Source organism: Gracilinanus agilis, chromosome 1 (genome assembly GCF_016433145.1).
Source record: "Gracilinanus agilis isolate LMUSP501 chromosome 1, AgileGrace, whole genome shotgun sequence".
In the NCBI taxonomy this organism is placed as follows: Eukaryota; Metazoa; Chordata; class Mammalia; order Didelphimorphia; family Didelphidae; genus Gracilinanus; species Gracilinanus agilis.
In genome coordinates, this window is record NC_058130.1 from 344,488,651 (window position 1) to 344,513,680 (window position 25,030).

The 25,030-nt window shown below is 38.7% G+C and overlaps 1 protein-coding gene across 1 annotated transcript in view; it reads right to left on the reverse strand.

Annotated features, from left to right (window-relative positions):
- Positions 1-25,030, reverse strand: part of ARSB (arylsulfatase B) — a 212,826-nt gene that overhangs the window by 69,757 nt on the left and 118,039 nt on the right. Inside the window, exon 4 of the mRNA XM_044680917.1 lies at positions 14,205-14,275. Coding sequence (XP_044536852.1) covers positions 14,205-14,275 — 71 coding nt within the window. The remainder of the gene's footprint in view (positions 1-14,204; positions 14,276-25,030) is intronic.

Genomic DNA, 25,030 nt, shown 5'->3' on the forward strand with positions numbered 1-25,030 from the left:
TATGTTGCAATGTTATAATTTCCAAAAGACTGAAGTTGAAGGTCACTTAACAGAGGCACATGGCGTAAAAATAATATGTGAAAACTGTAAAACTGATGGGCAATGAATTAATTATTGATTATAAACTGATTTTTGATACTCTGCTTGCTGTGCTTACAAAGTATCTTCAGTTTATATCAGTGAAGTGAAGCTCATAAGTGAACTTCCCTACAGGGCCAGTCAGAAGGACGATAAAGAGACTCTTGTTACGGAAAAATTAACTATTTATTGAAAGCATAAATGGATAAAAGGATTTCTAACTCTAAGGGATTCAAACTCCACCCAAATTAAACTCCCTGGTTCCACAAGGAACCACTTCTCCTGTTTTCACAGGCTACAATAATCCTTCCTGACCTGACTAACCCAAATTTTTTACTATTCTAAATAAACTACCACTATTATCCTTATAATTTTTAACCTCACTTTCAAGTTATAAAAATAATAAAGGCTAGCTTTGAGTCTCAACAAGAATCAAGTTAAGACTCTGAGCCTTAACAGACTCAGAGTCCAAACCAAAGACCAGGTTTTTCTTTGGTCTTCTCAGAGTTAAATCAATCAATAAGACAGCAATTGATAGTCATAGTGTTTCCCAAGTTGGAAAAAGAAAACACCAAGCTCCTTCAGGTCTTTCCCTCAGACAGTGAGAGAGAAGCAAAGATATTACCTCCACCAGTCCTGTGAGAGAGAGTCCCTGTGTGTGACTCTGCCAACTGCCAGACCAACTGCCAATTGCCACACCCAGAAAGAGTAAAGTCACAGAAAAACCGTTACAACTGTCAACGTTTGAAATTGACGCTCTCTCACAGTTCTGCTTCAAACTCCAATTCTTTCTCAAGCCAGCTTCTCCACTTCTTATCTCTAAACTAATATAACAATACCTAATTTCGATTATCATCCTTATAATTTATGGTGGATATGAGGGATGTGAGGAGGCTGCATCATGTTAAATACCATGAATAACACAAAAGGCAGTGCAAAAGATGCCATCCAAGAAAAGTATGATATCAAATATAAATGAGGCTTTATTAGGGAAGAGTAGCTGATGCACAGCCTACCTGATCTACTAATAGCCTCATGATGACAAAAGAATTCAAGGAACTCTCATCGCTTTGGATGGTTGCCTTTGGGGAAGGCACGGACAAGCATTGTACAGGATGGGCAGGTAGAGACAGACTCTGGTCATTAGGGATGGAAATACCTACATCAATCACATCACATATTCACTGGCATACTGAAATATTGGAGTTTTGAAAGCAGTAGGCCATTCTCCATTCATGGTTAAAGCATAGGATCTCTATGACATTCAAAGGAAAATAAGCCTGTGGTCAGTTGTATCTTCTTGAAGTATTTACATGAGAATAATGTTGGAGAAGACATATGAACTGATGCAAAGTGAAGTGAGTAGCATTAGGAAAATTATTTCTACAATGACCTTAATCCTGGGAAGGCAAAAGACTCTGGTCAATTTAAGAACTCTGGTCAATTCAGTGATCCATGATGATTCCATAAAGAAGCATGATACTCTCTTCCCAACAAAGAGGGGATGGATGAACTCCAGGTACAGAAAGAGATCTATTTTCCTTTTCAAAACCAGCCTATGTGGGTACTGGGTTAAGATGGTGGCAGAGTAAAAAGCAGCTGCTTAACCTCTCCTAACCCACACATATAAGACTCCTGAAGGGGACATAAAAACAAATCCAGATGAATGAAGGGACCCCACAACAGGGCACAGCATTGAAGATACATGGAATCGGGGCATTTCCATGCTATAAGGGGGTGAAACAGCTCTCACTAAAACGTGAGCTGAGAAACCCCTCCCCACCACACCACCAACTACAGGGCTAAAGCCAGCACACAAGAGTTAGATCAAGTTTGGGGCATCCATTAAGTCCTTGACAGCTACCTGGGGTCACCAGGACCTGTTCCTGAGAGCAGCTAGACTTAAGACCCCAAGAGGCTAAAGAACATGGACTTTGAACACAGACCCTGAGTTCAGGCACGGTCACAGCTGCAGACTCGGATTCTAAGAGCAGGCGCGGACCGTGGGTAGGGACCCAGTGCAAAGGGGTGCAAGACTGTGGAAGCAGCACTCTGAGACTGTTAAAGGAGCTTTGGGCAGAGGAACAAGCAAGGGGACCACCAGGAGACTTGACCTTGAGAACAACTAGACATGAGACCTCAGGAGCCCAAAGAGCGCAGACAGACCCTGAGCATGAGGATAAAGCTGAGAGGGTGCTGGGCTAAAAATGGCAAGCCAGAGAAAAGAACCCCAGAAGAGAAAGATCAAGAAGAAATCTTTAACACTCGACAACTTTTACACAGAAAAAATCCAGACAACAGAGCAAACAGCATAGGAGAACAAACAAGTAACCATATCCAACCTTCCCCCCAAAAATGAAAACTGGTCATAAGCTATTGAAGAGTTCAAATCTGAGATTATGAGAAAGATGGTAGAGAACCGGCAAAAAAATAACAGTTTAAAAGGCAGAATTTCACAATTAGAAAGTGAGGCTCAGAAATCAAATGAATTGATGAGCAAATTGAAGACCAGAAATGACCAGCTGGAAGCCTTGAAGAACCAAACAGACCAGATTCAAAAGAAAAACCAAAGGATTATAACTGAAAACCAGTCTCTAAAGGCTAGAATTGAGCAATTAGAAAAAGATGCCCCCAAATCAAAAGAATTGATGAGCAATTTGGAGACCAAAATCAAACAGCTGGAAAACAGGATAGACCAAATCTAAAAGGAAAATCAAAAGAATATAGCAGAAAACCAGTCTCTAAAGACAAGAATTGGGCAAGTAGAAGCCAATGATCTCTCAAGACAACAAGAACAAATAAAACAAAGTCAAAAGACTGATAAAACAGAAGGAAACATGAAATATCTCACTGAGAAATTGACAGATCAAGAAAACAGGTCTAGAGGAGATAATTTGAGAATCATTGGTCTTCCTGAAAAAGCAGAAATTAATAGAAATTTGGACTCCATACTAAAGGAAATTATTCAGCAAAATTGCCCTGAAGTTCTACAACAAGAGGGTAATATAGACATTAAAAGGATCCATAGATCGCCCTCTACACTAAACCCTGAAAAGACAACCCCCAGGAATATAATAGCCAAATTCAAGAGGTTCCAAGTAAAAGAAAAAATTTTATAAGAAGCCAGAAAGAGACAATTCAGATATCAAGGAGCACCAATCAGGATCACACAGGATCTGGCAGCCTCCACACTATAAGACCACAAGGCTTGGAATATGATATTCAGAAAGGCAAGAGAACTGAGTCTACAACCAAGGATCACCTACCCATCAAAACTAACTATGTACTTCCAGGGGAAAGTATGGGCATTCAACAAGATAGAAGATTTCCAAGTATTTGCACAGAAAAGACCAGGACTAAATGGAAAGTTCGATATCCAACCACAAAAACCAAGAGAAACATGAAAAGGTAAATAAGAAACAGAGGGGAAAGAAAGAAAACTCTTATTTTTAAATTTGCCTCTTTAAGGACTTCAATAAGATCTAATTGTTTGTATTCCTATATGGAGAAATGTTATGTGTAATTCTCTGTAGTGAACTCTATTCACTATTATAGTATCCACTATTATAGTAATTAGAAGAATTATTCACAGGGAGAAGTTGGAGTACTAAATGGTCTAAGATGATAAGGGGGTGGGTGGGAAAGAGGGGGGTGAATAGTAGAGGACACCAAGAGAAACTTGAATGAATAAGAAAAATAGGATATTCTATTACACACAAAGAGGGCATGGGAAGGGGAGGGGATGAATACTATTATAAGAAGGAGAGGAAAAGAGCATTAAGAGGTAATATTTAAACCTTACCCTCAGTGGAATTAACCCTGAGAGGGAAGAGTAACTATAGTCATTGAGATATAGAACTCTATCTAACCCTACTGAGAAAGTCAGAAGGGATTAACCAAGGGGAGCAGAGGAGTAGGGAGGTCAAAAAAGGGAGGGGAGGAGAAGGGAGAGGGAATTCATTAGGCCTTAAAAATAAAAAGAGGGGAACAACAAGGGAGGGGGTAGAAAGGGTAGTAAATCAAGGGAGGGGACAAGGGTTACTGGTTTAAAACAAATCACTGGTTTAAAAGGAAATAGTCTAAGAAGAAGGGGTAGAACTAAGAGAAGATACCAAAATGTTGGGAAATACACAACTGATAATTATAACTCTGAATGTGAATGGGATGACTGATTATACTAAATTAAAAAGCTTTTGTACAAACAAAAACAATGAAACCAAAATCAGAAGGGAAACGACAAATTGGGAAAAAAATCTTTATAACAAAAAACTCTGACAGGGGTCTAATTACTCAAATATACAAGGAATTAAATCAATTGTATAAAAAATCAAGCCATTCCCCAATTGATAAATGGGCAAGGGACATGAATAGGCAATTTTCAGATAAAGAAATCAAAAGTATCAATAAGCACATGAGAAAGTGCTCTAAATCTCTAATAATTAGAGAAATGCAAATCAAAATAACTCTGAGGTATCACCTCATACATAGCAGATTGGCTAAAATGAAAGAAGGGGAGAGTAATGAATGTTGGAGGGGATGTGGCAAAACTGGGACATTAATGCATTGCTGGTGGAGTTGTGAACTGATCCAACCATTCTGGATGGCAATTTGGAACTATGCTCAGAGGGCTATAAAAGAATGCCTGCCCTTTGATCCAGCCATAGCATTGTTGGGTCTGTACCCCAAAGAGATCATAGATAAACAGACTTGTACAAAAATATTTATAGCCGTGATTTTTGTGGTGGCAAAAAACTGGAAAACAAGGGTATGCCCTTCTATTGGAGAATGGCTGAACAAACTGTGGTATATGCTGGTGATGGAATATTATTGCACTAAAAGGAATAATAAACTGGAGGAATTCCATGTGAACTGGAAAGACCTCCAGGAATTGATGTCTGCATCAATTGATGCAGAGCGAAAGGAGCAGAGCCAGAAGAACATTGTACATAGAGACCAATACACTGTGGTAAAAATGAATGTAATGGACTTCTGTACTAACAGCAATGCAATGACCCAGGACAATTCTGAGGGATTTATGGAAAAGAACGCTACCCACATTCAGAGGAAGAACTACAGGAGAGGAAACAGAAGAAAAGCAACTGCTTGAACACATGGGTTGAGGCAGACATGATTGGGGATGTAGACTCCCCAACTACCACAACAATGCAACTATCAACAATTTGGAAATAGGTCTTGATCGATGACACATGTTAAAACCAGGGGAAATACACATCGACTATGGGGGTGGGAGGGTGGGAGAGGAGGTCAGGGGGTGAAGGGGAAAGTAAGAACATGAATCATGTAACCATGACAACTTTTCTAAAAAATAAAAATTATTAAAAAAAAAAAACAACCTATGTGAGAATCTGTTTGTCTTGACAATGCACATTATTAGAAGGTTTTGTTTGTCTGTTTTTCAACTGATAAAGGAGAGTTGGGAAGGAAAGGGGAATACTAATAAGATTGCCAAATGAAAAAGAAGGTCACTGACCAATTTTTTAAATGCACAAAGGGAATAGAAGGAAGGTCAGGAAAAAAAGAGTCAAGAAGGACAGCTTTGGAAGTTACATGTTGAATCTATTATATAATTAAAAGGAAAAGCAAGTTGTATTTAAGGGATCTATAGTTTCATAATCTTTTTCTGTTTTACTTTGTATACAGAATTGCTTAGAGTTTGTTAAATTCAAGATTTAAAAAATTAAATTATCTTGCATTAGCTCATATTAAAATTTTTTTTCTTACAAGAACTGAGGCAAAGTAAAGTAAGCAGGGCCAGAAAAATGATATAAAATACTTTCAATAATGTAAATGGAAAGAACAATGACCACAAAATAATCAAAAGTGAATGTTATAGAATTATAAAAACTAAGCTTGACCTTGAAGAAGAAATTTGAAAAGACACCTCACCCCCATTTCCCTAGAGTGAAGGTGGGGTCAGGAAAACACCTTTGTGAAGCATTGCAAAAAATGTTTTTGACATGTTGACTGTTTTTACTTAATATTTTCTCTTTTTCCTCACTCAAAAAGAATTATTTATTATATGATATGGTTTCTTAGGAAGCAAGGGAAAGGAAGTCTAGGTGAAGTAAAAGCAAAAAATAGCAATCAAAATCTATTTTAGAAATTAAATTTAAAAAGAAAGAAGGGTCCCAGGAAAATAAAGGAACTTTTTGAGAAGGGTATAAATGCAACCACAAAGAATACCATGAGAATTCAAAGAGGTAAGTGGCCCACTGCCAAACACCCTATTTATTCCTTGACCCCAGGAGATTGGTTTAAGATTAATCCCAGGAGCTCCAGCAGAGCTCTAAGTCAGAAAGGCTCACATATTCCATTTTCTGAACCTGTGAAGCCTAGAGAAAATCAGTTCGCTATAATTCTCCAAAGAGAAAATGAGAGTAGTGGGATTTGCCAACTCTATGTCTCCTAGGTTTCTGGTGAGGATTAATTAGGTTATTAAAAAGTACTGTAGATTTGGTTTAGTTTGTGTATTTATCCAGGATGAAAGTTGATACACTACTATGGGGTGTTAATATTAAAGGTTCATTATGCCTTACTCAAGGCAGGGTATAAAGAATGTAAAATGTATAAACTGTAGTAGTTGGCCTATGAGGCATGTGGGACCATCTTCAAATCAAAAGGACTCTATTTCAAAATAACATTTAGTATTCCTATGAGAAGTAAAGCCTTTGAACATGAAAGTGAGCATTTTGACCATGCTAAGGATTTTGTAACCTAGGCCACACGCCAGCAGGTACCAAGGAAGCTCTACCTGCAGTCAAAGACATTTCCTAACAATAAAAATTTGGAACCTGATATTAATCTGATGTCAAATGAGGCAATGATAGGCTAGAAAAAGAAAATTTAACCAAGAAAGCTGAAAGGCGGAAAGCAAAATTAGTCCTATAACTTTGCATTCAGCAGATTAGCTTCTTTGGCACAGAGGAATAATTCAGGGATGGCCAGACTTTGTTTGGGGCTAAAAAATATTACTGTGAGGAGGTCATGGTAGGGCCTCAGAGAAACTGCCTCCATCCTGATACAGAGAGAGATTTTGCACAAAACTAGCATGGGTAGATAGGGATCTATTACCAACATCATGTCCTTTGAACAAGATGATGAAACAAGAGTCATGGCTGTCCTAAATACAGGGGGGAAATGCACAAGGAATAGCATAGAACAAGTGTGCCGTGCTTCTAGATCAGAACTCTAATCGCAGTATCAGGGCTGATTTTATTCACCGGGGAAAGAGGGATTTGCTGATATGGTAGGATAGGCTCCTTGTATACTGATGAATGGACTTTGGTAATTGGTCTTTTTTTTTTTTTAATTAAATGCTTACCTTTTATCTTAGAATCAACACCGTGTATTGGTTCCAAGGCAAAAGAGTGGCAAGGACTGGGCAATGGGGATTCGGTGACTCAGGGTTACATAGCTAGGAATTGTCTGAGGCCAGATTTGAACCTTCTGGTCTCTGGGACCGACTCTCCATCCACTAAACCACCTAGCCGTCCCCTGAAATTAGTTTTCATTTAAGAAATAGGTATTTACAAGGTATACAAAGTCAATTGACCTTTCCATTTGTAAAATGGGAGATGACAAGAACAGCATCTGCTTCACATGGTGATGAGGTCTCAAATGAGAGAATTAAGTAAAGTTCTTTCCAAACCCCAAAGCTCTGTATACATTCATTGTTGCTGTTATTTACTTGGATTAACTGAGGGAAGTGTATATTTGTGTGGGGGTGTGTGTAGATCCCAGACTTATGATTTCATTAGCATGGAGAATCACAAGTATGGAAACTTCCTCCACGATTGTGTATTGATAATAGGTTTGTAAGTTAAACTCTAAAGCAATTGTTTTTAATTTTTTTTTTGTCAGAGGTCTACTCTTTACTTCCCCATTGGAAGGAAGATTTCCTCAATGACACATTTACAACTATTACTATGTGTGCCTCAGTCCCAATTAGGTTACAACTGCCCTGAGTAGCTGATACCAGGCAAATAATAATAACAACATTTATATGTTGCTCATTATGTGCCTGGCACCATGCTAAGTATTTTAAAATTATTATTTGATCCTCATGACAACTCTGGGAGGTAGGTGCTATTATTATTTCCATTTTACAGGCAAGAAAATGGAAGCAAATGTGGATTAAGTAACTTGGTCCAGATTTCACAGCTAATAAGTGTCTAAGGTCATATTTGAACTCAGGTCTTCCTGAAACACGCCCAGTGCTCTGTCTACCTGTGAGCTACCTCACTGAAAGAAAAGGGTGCCAGCTTTCTTGGCAGATGGAGGGCACAGGATGACAGTCAGGTTAACTGTGTTGAAGACAAGCCCCATCCTTGTTCATATTCCCACCATCTAACTGGTTGATCATGTAGGTGGCCATGGTACCTACTCTGGAGACTAAAGAGGATCTAGAGAGATTCCTAGGAGCAGGTGAAGGATAAAATACCTTATCTTATTATTAAATTAATATTCTAACTCAGACTAGTTTCTAATCTCAGAAATATCAATACCTTTCATGAAGATGGATGTAAATAAAGCTGGGAAGGAAAAAAAAAGTAAGGGAACAGTTTCTCAGTATTCCCCAACATAATGGATTCTGATTTGAAGTATAGATGAAGTCTCTTCACCACAGAAAATAATGCGCATGTAGACAGAGGAAAGGGAGGGGATCTTGTGTTTCCTCCCTATAATCAAAGAGTAAAAATAACTCCTCATTACAACCCTTAAAAAGAAAAGGCTTTTAAATGAAATAGCAACAAAGCTGTATAGTCAATAAAGACTTTGAAGCCCCAGTCTTTGGCCTATAAGTAAAATGTTAACATCCGCCAATGTCCTTCATCCTATAATCAGGCTATTACTAAGGGGCTCTGAGTGTTATGCGTAAGTGTATATTAATTAAAAAGTTGCCTGTATATATGGATGGGAATTCTAATGATTCATGGAATGTTGGGTCTGGCTTTCCAGAGTTAGCTTTGGCTTCAGACATAGGGTGAATCTAAGATCAGGAGAAGAATTATAAAATCCATAAGATATATGTGAGGGATTTCTCTAAAATCAGTGGTTCTCAAGTTTTTTATGCTCACAGAACAGGATTATTCTTTGAAGGTGAGGAATCTTGGAGCCTACATTATTTAAGATGGCAGCTCTACTGGAGAGTTCCATGACTGCAGGGATAAGTCTCATACAGTTTGGGGGGAGACTTTCCTAAGCACATTTAAATGCAAAGGTAAGCTTTATACAATATAGGGTAAATTCACATTGTGCATGTGATTTTCAAGTGTAAATTCCATACAATTGGGAACAACCACTGCTTTCAATCAAAATGATATTTCTGAATAAACTTCTCAGAGTATCAGCACTGTTGACTAAGAGTGAAAACAGAAAACTATAGCTGCCTCACATCTGATAGCAAAACTGCAAGACCATGTTGACCTAGCCTCCATTTTCTGCTTCCCATCTTAGAAAAGGATGTGCACCTCTGGACTGCGGCATCTTTTTATTGCTTAGAATTGCTTGGGAAAGCCTTTCTGCTCCAGTTTAATTTAAGGAGCACCTAAATTGGGTCTCGTACTAAGTGATTCAAAGGGTCTAAAGACAAAAATGGAACAATCCAGCTCTCAAGGAACTGACATTATACTTGGAGGTGAAGAGGAGAAGGGTACAACATGTACACAGATAAGAAAATACTTAAAAAATCGAAAAATAATGCAGTAGCTCAATGGTGCAGTGGATAGAGTGTTGAGCCTGAAATCAGGAAGATTCATCTTTCTGAGTTAAAATCTGGCCTCAGGACACTTATTAGCTGTGTGTCTCTGAGCTAGTCACTTAACCTTGTTGGCCTCAGTTTCCTCATTTGTAAAATGAGCTAGAAATGGAAATTATGAACCATTCCAGTATCTTTGCCAAGAAAACCATAAATGGGGTAATGAAGAGTGAGACTGAGCAACAACTGGGCAACATGTGTGGTATATAATTTTTTAAAATCACAAGTTACCACTAACTTCTCAGGCAATATTCAAGGTTGTATAGTTCATAAAATGCATACTATGAATGTAGGCAATAATTTTGAAAGGAAATTTCAGTTGGGTGTGTTATAAATGGAACCTGGGCTCCCCAGAGCATAAATTATTCCATGACAGGCACTTAATAAGGGACATTAACCCCTGTAGATCACTAGAGTATTATGTATTATTAAAATAGAACTACAACTGAATATCTTGCTTGGTGATCTCATCAGCTCCCAAGGGTTCAACAATCATGTCTCCGCAGATGATTCCCAGATCTATATAAATAGCTCTAATATTTCTCCTCAGCTCTAGTCCCACACCTCCAATAGCCTCTTAGACAAATTAGATGTTCCATAGGCATCTTAAACTCAGTAAGGCCCAAAGAGAACTCATCTTTCCATTTAAACTCTTCCCTTCTTTGTAATTTTCCTATTACTGTGAAAGGCACCATCACAGTTCCAATCACTCAAATTCATAACCTTGATGTGATTTCTAAGTCCAAGTTCCATACAACCGGGAGCACTCCATCAAAAGGATGTTTTTGAATAAACTTCTCAAAGTATCAGCACTGTTGACTGAAGGAGTGGCGGTAAGAGATATAGCTGCCCTACATCTACCTTAATTTGTACTACTGTAATGTGGCTCAAAAGAAACATGAGATGCACAATTTTAGAGACATCTCCAGCTCAAGTATTCATAAGAACTGCTTGCACCTGACCTGTGGTAGAGCCTTCTGAGCTCCTGTTGATCTGAGCAGTCACAACAGATTCACTATACACTGATCCCAATTTAGTGGTGCCATTTTGGACCTCTGTGAGTATTCTGTTATCTGTTCTGAGTTTACACTTATAAAAAGGAAATCCTTTATTCTCTTTGCCTAGCTGGAGTTAACACTTTGGTTAAAAATAACTTAGGTACCCCTACTTAGTACCTCACTAGATTGTGAAGACAATATTAACTCTCCTTTGACTACCTTTTGATTGAAACAACACAAGCTTAAACTAGGTGGAGAAGCTCGAAAAACCACTTAGAGAATTCACACCCTCAGAAACTCAACAACCCAGGAAACTGTATACCCTTTTGATGAGAATTCACACTTCCAGAAGGTGAGAAGTGGATCCCACAGACACTGCTCCCTCCCTGCCCCAGGAGCTAGGCAATTTGGAAGCTGTGGTTGGCCCTTGTGAAAAGGGGAAGGGACAAGATGCCAATATAAAAAACTCTGACTTTCTGGGGCTAGGGTAATCCAACTCCAAGAAGGAAGTCTACTTCAAGAGAGAAGCCAGGAATTACCTTCAGCAAGAATCATCATCTTGACCTGCCTCTTGGAAGGAACTTGGGTGAGTGGATAGCTGGCTTTCCCTTCCTGTCTTCTGGAGAGAGTTTAATTCCAGTTGAAGGTCAACAAGTCCTGGCTGAGCCAAGCACTGGAAAAATATTTAGTTAGATAGGCTAATGTCTTTTCTACCCTTTTGTATTTTTCTACTTTCACTCTTTCCACCTCTTTTGTAAGTAAAAGCTATTAAAGGTCATTTTGACTTTGAGCAATAATACTGTAAGGGTGAAAAAGAGGTTTTATGGGTTCGGTATATTAAAGATGGTTGCCAGAGGATTGAACTATTATCAATCCTCAATTAAGAATAATCTCAAATCAAAATTGACTTTTATGGAAATTTATTTACATAAGAAGAGAGAGAAGAAGTACAGAGATAAGGATATATCCCACTGATTAATCCAGGTAGATCTTAACCCTCAGCTGAGGGTTAAAGGGCCTAAGGCCCAGAGGTAAATGGAGCAAACTTCATTCACAGAGTCTATAAAAGGAAGTTTCTTAATAGAAGTTCAGGAAGATTCCGTCTTTAAACTCACCACATGGAACAGTCTTGGTCACGAACCAGCAAAGCTCCCTCAGGTACCCTCTACCAAACCAGCCGCAGACTTACTCTCTCTTTCAAATGGGTCGTGTATTCGTCACTTCCAGTGCCTTCCCCTAGCCTGCATGTCCAATCACAATAGACGCTTCTCATAGAAAGCTCAGGGGGCAGTCTTTGATTCTGATTCATCACTCACTCAAGTACACGTGGGTTAGGACCTCCCAGAATTGGAAGGTGCTCTCACCTTTGGTGATTAAATCTAAAGATGGGCAGTGTAGACTTAATCTAATTATCACAATACTTTGAATCAGCAACCACCATTATTATTTATAATTTTCATAAATTTCATTAATTTTTAATTCCTACAACACCCAACCAACTACTACAGCAGGATTTCTGCTGGTCTCCTTGTCTAAAGTGTCTCCTGACTTTCACTCTGCTGCCCAAGTGATTTTTTCTAAAGCACATATTTGACCAATTTCACTCTTCCCTCCCCACCATTCAGTAAACTCCAGTTTACTCCCTACTACTTCTGGGATTCAATAGGAAATCCTCTGCTTGGTGTTTAAAGTCCTTCAAAACCTCCCACCTACCCAGTCTTACACTTTACTCCCTTCCAATGCAGTCCACAATTCAGCTACATTGGAATACTTGTTCCTTGCACACAATATGAAATCTCCTGACTCCAGGTACTTTAACTGGCTCACCCACCATGCCTGGAATGCTCTCTCTCTCTCTCTTCACCTTTGCCCCTGAGGTTCCCTGGCTTCCTTTAACAATCAACTCAAATTCCACCTTCTGCAGAATGCCTTCCTTATCTCCCCCACCCCTTATTCACTGCTCCTGCCTTCCCTCTGAGATTACCTTCCATTTACACTACATGTATTTTGTTCATACTTATCTGCATGTTATCTCTCCCATTAGAATGGGAGCTCCTTGTTGTACACAGTAACAGCAATCATATAAGATGATCAGCTGTGAATAACTGAACTATCAGCAGCCATGCAAGGATACAGGACAATCTCAAGAGATTCAACAAAAAAAGGCACAAATTTAGAAGAAACTGATGGAGTCTGAATGCAAGTATAATATATTTTGAATTGAAGTATAATATTCTTTACTTTATTTCCTCCATGAATTTTTCTCTAGTGTAAGTGACATGCCTTTCACATGACAAATGCGGAAATATGCATTATATGATAATATATGTACAATCTATATAATATTAGCTGCCATCATAGAGAAAAGTGAGAGAAATTGGATCACAAAATGTTAAAAAACAATTATTAAAAATCATATTGAAATGTCAGAAATGGCAAGTTAAAAGAAAAAGAATGTGACCTTCTTGAAGGTACAGGTTGTTTTTGCCTCTCTTGTAGTCTCAGAGCTTAGCACAGCACCAGGCCCATAGTAAATGCTTAATAAATTCTTGTTGACTGATTTACTGACTGCTTTAAATAGTTCTCCAGCTCTGAAGGTGGTAATATGGTGCAATGGAAAGCATGCTAAATCTGGAGTCAAAGGATCTGGCTTTAAATTTCAGCTTTGTTACTATTTGGTTAAATGTGGGCAAGCCACTTAATCCCCTTCCATGCCTCAGTTATACATTTAAAATGAGGGGGGATGGACTAATTGACCTCTAAGATCTCTTCTAGCTCTAGAGGGATATGTGTGTGTGTGTGTGTGTGTGTGTGTGTGTGAGAGAGAGAGAGAGAGAGAGAGAGAGAGAGGCAGACAGACAGACTGAGAGAGAGGAAGGGAGGGAGGGAGAAAGAGAGAGAGCGCTATGGCATTATCCTAACTGTTTAATATCGGCAGTGCAGGGAACTGGGCTGAATGTCATAGGAATCCATGTGGAATATGAAGGAAGTCCACACAAAAGGTAGTACAGATTCTACGCAGCAAAGTGCACATCTGGAATGGAGGTAGTGCTAAGTCTCACCACCTTGGCACCTGAGGCATGTGGTTATCTCACAGCAGCTCCACAGTTTCCTGTACATGACTCTTTCCATCTGGGTGCTTTGGAGGACTAGGAAGTAAAGTGTGCCAATTGAATTAGTCCTTGGCAATAATCTTTAGTGACCCCTAAAATGAGATCACTAGGAAAATTACAAGAGAGAAGAGTTTGCCCTGATTTTCATTCAGGTGAAAAGGGAAAAGTCAGGCTTGCAACATGGGAAGCGGCCAAGCCAGTATCTAATGATTCATTAATTAATTAGTAAGTACTCACATGGTGCTGTGTCTACAAAACCCGGGTCAATGTTATGCAGCAGCTCCATCCGGGGGGAAGGGCTTCCTTCACTAGAAAAGAATTTATTGGGAAGCATTAATTTCCTTTACAGAAGGGCACAAACTCTTCGAATACTTGAATACTTCCTTTTGTGATCCTCATAGGAAATAACAAACCTGCCCGTGTGTGACTTGAACTTGAAATCCAAATTTGAAGGCTTCAGATTTCTTTAGGAAGTCCCATTTCACATGACCACCAACTCTTTATAAACATTTATAATACACTTACAGTATAGAACACATGAGGAGGAAAAACAGTGCTACCTTGTAGCTTTCCCCAGTAAATAATATTGGCTCCATATAAATCTGAATATACTTCAGGGAGACTTGCTGTTTTATTAATGTGGGCACTGCCGACATCAATCCAGATCACAGCCCATTCATCCTTCTTCATCTTCTATTGTCCATGCCCTTCCACAAAATCTCCCTGTAGGATTTACCCAGAACACTCCACTGGTACTGAGGGTTTTCAGATAAGCCATTTCTTCATTTCTCACGCAGCACCATTCCTCTGGATTTCTCTATCATACTCTAATGCCAAGTACCTTCCTCCCCACCCTCTTCTGTCTCCTAGTTTCCTTTTGAGTGTTGTCTTCCCCCTTTAAAATGCAAATTCCTTCAGGGAGAAAACTGTATTTTTTTTTTACTTATATTCCCCATGTTTAGCACAGTGCCTGGCACATAATAGGAAACTTAATAAATGTGTATTTACTGTCAGAAGCCTTCTGAATTTTTAACAAGCCATGGATAGGCCATGTAGCCTATCCTTTATCTCTCACACTCACTAAGGTTATATTGAATAGATAATTGGATTTGAAGGTACTAAGAATTCTCTTCAAACCCTTTTCTCTGACATTTACTACTTGTGGGGGCTCTAGACAAGTCCCTTAACTTTTCTCTGCCTCAATTTCTTCAGCTATAAAATAAAGATAACCACAGTGCCCGCTTTTACAAAGTTGTTGTGAAGAACAAATGAGATAAGAGCAGCTAGGCAGCACCGTGGATAGACTACTAGGCTTTGGAGTTGGGAGAACTTGGTTTCAAATCTGGCCTCAGGTATTTCCTAGTTCTGTGACCCTAGGCAGTTCACTTAACTCTGATTTCCAAGCCCCTGCCACTCTCCTGTCTTAGAATTGACAGAAGGTAAGGGTTTTATGAATAGATAAATAAAATTTTTAAAAAGAACAAATGATATGATATATATGGAAAGTGCTAAATGGATGCTAGCTCTTATCACCACATCACCACCTAATCTCATTTTCTGGTCTTCTGTGTCCTTGATGATAGCATTTCTGCTACTTCTCACATGCAAGTCTTCTTTCCTTGTTAATACTCTATAGCCTGTTTAACCTACCATATGTCCTTCCACTGACCTCTGGGGAATCTTTAATTTTGGTTCTTCTGAGGTCATGGCACTCTATGATCTGTACCAGGTAGCATGACCTAGAGAATTCTGGGGTACTCCTGGTTAGTAAATTCCCTCTGCTGATAGAGACCGGAACCTATTCTACATGCTATATATAGTCTTGGAGGACCACTAGGGGCACTTAGAGGTTCAATGACTTGCCCCAAGTCACACTGCCAGTATGTCTCAAATGCAAGAATTGAGCCTCAGTTCTTCTGTTCTTCTGTTCTCTACCGCCATCTCACTTCCCCCAGCTCCCCCTGCCTCTCAAGAGGCATAATGGCATCTGGGGGAAGGAAGCAACTTAGAGTCCTTGACATTTTGAGAACAATTTCCCAAATGCAATCCAACCTGCTTCCTTTCTCCCTTTCTGTTCTGGGTCCAGCTCATTGTCTATTAGTATAAGGACAAGATATGGAACCTATACACCATTAGGAAAATAAGGGACACGGTCACCTTTCATCCACAGAGTACTCAGTAGGAAATAGAGTGAGGGTATCTGGTGTCATTTCTGTTAAAGCCCCAAATGGCTTTTGGAAAGGATCAACACTGGATCTCAAAATATATGCACTTAGAAACACTGGATCTCAGAGTTTGATAGAACCTCAGAGGTCATCTAGTTGAACCACTACCTGAATAGGAATCTCTTTTGTGACATATCCAACAAGTAGTCAACCAGCCTCCACTGAAGGTCTTGAAGAAAATGAAGGGGAACCCATTACCTGCTAAGGTACCTTATGGACTAGTACAGGGGTCGGTAATGTATGGCTCTTTCTGCAGGAGCCATAAAGTCAATTTTTTTTCAGGTGCTGTTACAGGAGTGCACACTGTGAGCACTGTCCGGCTCTCACGAAATTACATTTAAAAAAAATGTGGCATTTATGGCTCTCACAGCCAAAAAGGTTGCTGACCCCTGGACTAGTAGATATATATCTACTACTACTAGACAGTTAGGTGGCACAGAGTGCTGGGTCTGGAGCTAGGAAGACTCAGCTTCCTGAGCTCAAATCTGGCCTCAGATACCACCTAGCTATTTGCTCCTAGACAAGTCATTCACTCTGTTTGCCTCTTTCCTCACCCATAAAATGTGCTGCAGAAGGAAATGGCAAACCACTCTAGTATCTCTGCCAAGAAAACCCCACATGGGGTCACAAAGAGTCAGACACAACCAAAATGACTGAACAGCAACTCAAATGTGCCAAATGGAACTTGGTCTAAAGGAATATAGATTTTTTTTTCTGGTTCTAGTGGTTAAAATTTTTTTTTTTCTAAACCCTTGCCTTCTGTCTTAGAAGTGATGTTGAGTATTGGTACCAAGAAAGCAATAAGGGCTAGGCAATGGGGGTTAAGTGACTTGTTCATAGTCACAGAGCCAGGAAGTGCCAGAGGCCAGATTTGAACCTAGGACCTCCCATCTGCAGGCCTGGTTATCCATCCACAGAGCCACTTAAATGCCTCATCTAGTGTAGCTTTTTTAAACCTTTTTTGTTCCATGGTCTTCTTTTGCGGTCTGGTGAGACTTAGGATTCCTTCTCAGAATAATGTTTTTAAATGCATAAAATAATAATAACCACCAGTTCTCTACAATTATTATCTCACTTAATCCTCACAATAACCCTGGAAGGCAGGTGCTATTATTATCCTCATTTTACATCTGTGGAAGTTGAGGCAAACAGGAATTAAGTGATTTGACCAGGGTTATGAGTTTTTACAGCTAGATTTGAATTTAGGTCTTCCTGACTCCAGGCTCATTACTGTACCAAAATTAATTATGTTGAAATATGGTTACTGAAAAAAATTTTTAATTTCATAGAAACCAGGTTAAGAACCCCTTCTCTAGTGCACATTCACTTCAAATACCTATAATTTTACTACAATGTATTTATTATATAAAGATCTAAATAATTTTGCCAAAAATATATATATATGCAAATGAAATCATAGACAAATACTATTGATACTAGAACACTATCTAGCCCACTGCCTGACACATAGTAACACTTAATAAATACTTGTTAATTAGTTAACTGATTATATGGGGAGTTGGAGGCAAAATACTACAAAGAAAAGCTTTTTGCTATGATGACCTGGGTTCAAATTCCAACTTTGCTACTTAATTTTGGGGGGACTTTTAATAAATGATTTGACCTCCTTGGGACTCAATTTTCTCATCTGTAAAATGTGAATGATCTCTAAAGTCCCTTCCAGCTCTAAACCTGTGGTACTAATACAACCCCTTTGCTTAAAGCTGAGAAGGCTAAAGTCAATGGCACTCAAATGTCTTGTCCAATATTGTACAGCTGAGTGACTCTACTGGGAACAGAATCTAAGTCTCCTGATTCTCAAATTAGTGCTCTTTCAGCCAGCATGAATACCACTAAAAGAATGTGAAGAGATTCCCATCCAGCACTGGGGAGCTGGATCATCAGAGCAGGCACTCAAATGCACAATTCCCTTTAAGCACTACAACCTCATGTCCATCATTCAAGTCCCCTTTAGGGGCCAGAGGCACAGTAGAAGTGGATGTTGCAAAGAGCCCTTCTCTTCAGCCTCATAGTCAGTTTCCCTTCTTTCCCCTCCTTGGTTGGATTCTGACTACTCATCTCGACCACTTTGGGAAGACAGAGTCCCTACTCTACTAGTACCACTCCCCCTCTCCCAAGGGTTGTGGGTCAAGCCATTACAGTCATACAGGCATACAGACGTACATCAGACAGACAGACAGACACACACACACACATACTTACACACACTCTTACATACAAAAACATACACTGAGCAGCCATAGCTGTTCTTGCCACTTGAATAAGAAGAGAGTTGATAACTACAATTCTTCTGCTAAGATCTCAAGATGCTGCCTTCTCACCCGCTATTATAACCCATAGTCACTTGGGTCTTACCATCTGCCCTGAAGCAGAACCCTTAAAACTTTTCCATCCAGTCTGCCAATGTATCCTTCTCTCTGTGCCATATTCTCCAATTAGACAGAACTTAACCTTAATATCAAGTCTGAAGTCAGAAGAAGTAGGCTGGAAGAATCAGAGAAGAAACAAACAAAAAAGAATACCACCATAAAAAACTACTATGGTGACAGGGAATCTAACTATAGAACCAGATCCAGAAGATGAGGGTGACTCAAACACGACTATAAACAAAGCTTCAAAGCTTGGCCACAATTCAACCAGAAGTATTAGAAGAGATGATGCAAGTGTTTTGTTTTGTTTTGTTTTGTTTTAAGGAGTTTAAAATGTTTTTGTCAATGAAATTAAGAGTGCTTATGGGAAAAAATGAAACAGAAATGAAGAATTGAAAGTGGAATGAACAGTATAGCACAAGATGTGCAAAACCTTGCCCAAGCAACAAACTCCCTGAAAATTACAATGGACCAAAGAGATGTGAAAGACTCCATGGGACAACCTAATATTTGCACATTTTCAGTTCTTTCTTTAATGGCACTATTCACTAGAATAAAACATAGACACACACAAGCCATTGCTAATTTGGATAGAGATCTTTAAATGTATGATACTTAGCAATAAATTTGAAAAGATCAGGCTGCATATTATGTATTCACTTTACTCTGAAAATTGAAGGAAACGCTTACTTGGAAATAAGCTAACAATGATAGGATATGACATTTCTAAATATCAAAGGTTACAGATGAGTTCAGTGACCAGCTTTTGTCCAGACACATTTTTCACTGGCAGTCAAATTATGGTACATGCTGGGGCTGAAGAAAATGATGTCTTAAGTCAAGCATATCATGAGGTTGCTTTTTCAAATGTGCAAAACCAAAGGCTGTTTTGATAAGGAAGCAGTCAGAGATATGATCCAGGAAAACTGAATGTGTGGCAAGAGATGAAAAAAACATCAATCCATAAAACAAAACATCCTTAGAGACTTCAGGTCATTAAGAGAACAAGACAAACAAATTAAAATCAAGAAACTTGGAAAAAATACTTCAATAAGTCCCTGGACCAGAGTTAGCCATACTCCTTCCCTCTTTGGTAAGTGAGGAAGACTTACTTGAACTTTAGAAATATCCTAGGATGGAATTTTAAACAAAGAGTGACACATTTCTTGAATGCCAATAAACCAGACGGCATTTTATAGAAGAGCTTAGAGATAGAGTCAGATACACAGAAGAGCCAGGCTGATTTAAAGGCATGAAAAAATAGATGTTTATGCACATGTCCTATTTGTAGCCAAGTCAACTTGTAGGATGCACTTCTGCTTTTAGATTCTTGCATATTATTTACCAAGTTCTGCATCTTCATGAACTATAAAAACTGGCCCCAATTTCCTTCTATTCCTAGGGGAACATGTGGGGGAGGAGGGATATGACTCTACTCATTGGTGAAAAACAGATGTATAAATATGAATCACTTTAGCAGGCAGCTAAGTGGTACAGTAGATAGTGCTGGGCCTGGAGTTAAGAGGAAATGAATTCAAATCTGAAAGTAAACCTAATAGTGGCAGGAGTTGGGATGAGGTAGAGTGCATGGAGGGTTCTGGATCTGGACAAATCTAACCACCTAAAAAGAGAAATAAGTTAAGGACGTGAATAGAATTTTAGAAATTTTAGATATGATAGATCCCTGCTTATTACTGAGTGAGAATAAATAGGAGTATACATATTTCTCAGCTATACATATCACCTTTACAAAAATTAGCCATATACTGGGGCATAAAATCCTTACAAACAAATGCATAAAAGAAAAAAATTAAACATATCTTTTACTGAACACAATACAACAAAATGATATTCAGTAAAGGTTTGCTGAAGAAAAGATTTTTTAAAATTGAAGACAAAATTACTTAATTCTAAAGAATTGGTGGGCCCCAAAACAAATAATAGAAATTATAGATAATTTCACAAAAAAACAGTAAACAACATGCCAGAATTTTAGGGATGTAACCAAAGTAGTCCTTAGGGCAAAATTTGTAACTCTACACACTTGTCAACAAAATAAGAAAGAATAGATGAATGAATTGGACATTTAACTTAAAAACTAGAAAACAAATGAATTTTAAAACTCCAATTAAATACTAAAACAAATTCTGAAATTCAAAGATGAAATTAACAAAACTGAAAGCAAAAAATCAAATGAATTAATAAGTAAAACTAAAAGTTGAGTTTTTTTAAAACAACAAAATAAATCAATTAATTTAATAATAAAAAGTAAAATCAAGCTACAAGTATTAAAATTGAAAGAAGAGAATCCACAACAAAAGAATAAGAAATAATGGAAATTATTAGCAACTATAATGCCCAATTACAGGTCAATAAAACTAACAACTTTAATAGATAAATATTAACAAAAAACACAAAATCATCAGATCAACAGAGAAAGGCATAGAGATTTTTGATAATCAAATTTCAGAAAAATAACATATCATATCCAAAAAGAACAAATCATATCCAATAGATTAGTAAAGCTGGGAATATTGGAGGAGCTATGGGGAAAAAAGTACATTAGTGTGCTATTGATGGAACTTTGAATTTGTCTATTAATTCGGGAAAGGAATTTGGAGCTATGCCAAAAAGTTACTAAACTATGCATTCTCTTTGACCCAGACTTATTAATATTAGGACTAAACCTCAAAGAAGTCAAAGAAAGAGAATAAAGATCCATAGCTTTGTATAAACATATTTATAACGCTTCTTTTTGTGGTTGCAAAGAACTGGAAACTAAAGGGGTGCCTATCAATTGGTGAAAGATTGAACAAACTGTGTTTTATGAATATAATATTATTGTGAGGTAGTCTTACTAAAGAGATGATTTCAGAGAAACCTGGATAGACCTGTATGAAATGAAGTTAAGTGAAATGAGCAGAACCACAAGGACAATTTATAAAATTAAAGTACTGTAACAAACAACTTTGAAAAGTTTAAGAACTCTGATCAACTGTAAAAGGGAATTCTTTGTTCTCTCTGAGTTTACACTTGTGAAAGGGAATCCTTTACTCCCTTTGTCTATTTTGAGTTAACACTTTGGCTAACTAATAACTTAAGTACTCCTACTTAGTACCTCACCAGATTGTGAAGACAGGATTAACTCTCCTTTGTCTACTTTTGAAATGATTCAACAAAAGCTTGAACATCCTACTCAGCACTAGGTGGAGGAGCTCTCCACCTTTTCAACTCAATCAGCCTGGAAATGAGAATTTACACCTCAATCAGCCAGGAATCTGTGAACTCTTTTGATGAGTATTTACCTCTCCAGAAGGTGAGAAGTAGTTCCCACAAACACTGCCTTGTGATTAGCCCTTGTGAAAAGAGGAAGGGACAAGAAGCCAATACAAAAGGCCCTGAATTTCTGGGGCTAGGGCAGTGATGGGCAAACTTTTTAAAGAGGGGGCCAAAGGAAAGGAAATGTTCATCTGAAAGTCTGTTTCTAAGGCAACTCTTCCGAAGTTTCATTGTATTGTATCCTACTCATTGTATTTGTCAAATTAGGAATAATGTCACGCAGCTGGATAGAACATTTCAGGGGGCCTCATCTGGCCCACAAGCCGAAGTTTGCCCATCACTGGGCTAAATGTAATTGGACTCCAAGAAGGAAGTCGGCTTCAAGAGGGAAGTCAGACTCAAGGAGGAAAGTCAGCCTCAGGAATCAACTTCAGCAAGAGTCATTGTCTTGACCTGCCTCTTGGAGGGAACTTGGGTGAGTGGCTAGCTGGCTTTCCCTTCCTGTCTTCTAGAGAGAGTTTAATTCCAGTTGAAGGTCAACAAATCCTGGTTGAGTCCAGCAACTGAGCAATATTTAATTAGATAAGCTAATGTCTTCTTTACCCTTTTGTATTTCTCTGCTTTCACTCTTTCCACCTCTTTTGTAAATAAAAGCTAGTAAAGTCATTCCAACTTTGAGCAATAATACTTTGAATCGGCGTCTACCATATTATTTATAATTTTCATATATTTTAGTCAAATCATTAATTTTTAATCCCTACACAATACAATGAGAGGTCTGATGAGAACCATGCTATTCTCACCTCTGGCTACTAAAAATGCAGAATGAGATGCACATTTTCAGACACTACCAATGTGATGATTTGCTTTGACTATGCATATTTGTTACAAAGGCTTTGGTATTCTTTTTCTTTTCAATGGAGAAAGAGGATATAGGAGGGAGAAATAAATGCTTATTTTTAAAAGTTTAAAAAATATGTCGGGGGGGGGGCAGCTGGGTAGCTCAGTGGAGTGAGAGTCAGGCCTAGAGACAGGAGGTCCTAGGTTCAAACCCAGCCTCAGCCACTTCCCAGCTGTGTGACCCTGGGCAAGTCACTTGACCCCCATTGCCCACCCTTACCACTCTTCCACCTATGAGACAATACACCGAAGTACAAGGGTTTAAAAAAAAACATGTCAGGGGCAAAAAAAGAAAAAGAAATCTATCTTAAACTGTATGGGTGGATCCTCAGGCTACTGCTCTCACTATACCTTCAAACCTTGTCTCAAAACCTTCCATGCCAATCAAAATGTTAGCCTTTTAAACGCAGGTGCCAAACTTCTCTTTTAAAAGTACAAATGGCCTTCTAATTCCAAAATAACACTGCCCTTACCCCCCAGCTCCATGGTCTCTAATCTATCTGTAGCACTGAGACTTAACTAACCAACACTTTCTTCCTCATACTCACTCCTCCTTTAGTTTTCATGAATCACCCTCAACTGCCAGGAAAACCTGGGTTCTAGCCTTGCCCCTAACACACAGTGGCTATGTGACTCAAAAAGACTGGGCTTAAGAGAAAATACTGACCTACATTGGAAGAAGGAATTTCCTCACCTGGAGTTCCCTTCACCAATGAAATTTCCTGCCTCTCTAATATCTTTTCCATTTCTTTAATTGGTTCCTCATTCACTTTCTAATCCCTTTAATTTGTTGACTCCAAGGTTCTATAAGATTGCAGCCTCTCTCCTCTCTCTGTCTCTGTCTCTGTCTTTCTTTCTCTTCCCCACCCCCAATCCCACCTCCTTTTTCTCGTCTTTTGCTCCTCCATCAAACTAATTTACCCTGTTTAGGGAGGTGATTCTTAAAACCTTAATTTTTGCCTTTTGATGGGACTTCTCTTCTGAGCAGCACTTCTAATGGTCCACAAGACATAAGGACCTTAGTATTGCACCATTACTTCAAATCCAACAAATCCAGACCCAAATTTATAATCACCTCCCATGCCTTCTTTCTTCTGACTTTACTATTTCTGTTTATGGTACCATCATTTATAAAGTGAAACTCTGGTATTAACCTTGACTTTTTCTTCTCTCTCACCTTCCCTATTCAACTGGTTACCAGTAATAATACAAATTCACAACTCTATAGTTTAGTGTTTTAAAATTATTAAGCATTTTTTTAACTACAACCAAGGAACGAGGCAATGCAAGTACCATTATCCACATTGTACAGATGGAGAAATTGAAACTCAGAGATAAAGTAACTTGCCCAGGATCATGCATCTGGCAGGCAGCAAAGTCCAGAACAAAATCCAAGACTTCTGATTCCAAAATAGGATTCTTTGAGTTATTTCATGCAGTCTCTCAATTTCTAGCTTGCCTACCAAATCCTGTTGATTCTTATTCCACAAAAATCTGTGCCATCTGTCCCATTCTCTCTATTTTCACAGCCACCAGCCTAGAATCTTCCTTCTTGCTCACCTGGACAGTAAAATAGTCTCCTATCAGATCTTTCCACTTCTACCCCTATTCCAGTCCATCTTCATAGAATGCTCAGCCTAATATTTCTTATGCATGGATCTGATTTCATCATCACTCTCTATTCAATAATCTTCAAGGTTTCCTTATTGGCTGCCACCCTTCACAATTTGGTGCCACCCTACTTTTCCTGCCTTGTTTCCCCTCTGCATGCTCTAGTCTACAGTCAAACAAAACAGTACACAAATGCCCTCTGTTTTCTTTGTCTTCATGACTTTTCTCACACTGCTCCCTATGCCTGAAATAGCTTCCCTCGCTTCCCTTTGCCAAAGAATTCCTACTTTATTCTTTAAACCTTAACTCAAATAAGACCACCCCCAAGAAAACTTGTCTAATCCCTATGTTCCTTTCAGACCTCACATAGCCCTTTGTTTGGTACCTTTCAGAGGCATTAAAGCTATCTACATTTCTTATCTTCTCACCAGACAGCAAGCTCTTAGGGACTTCTTTTTAATCTCCACCAGCATGGAGCTCTACACAGAGGCATGTTGAACTGAATTGAACAAAATCAGACATAGAGACAAGGCCTCAAATGTTGACTTCATTCTTTATAGGCCAACTACAAGGCTGAGTCTATCCCAGTAAAAAGCTGTGAGATAACCATCTCCCTCTTGGCTGCTTTGTTTCTAGTGGTTCCCGGTAAGTAGGTCAA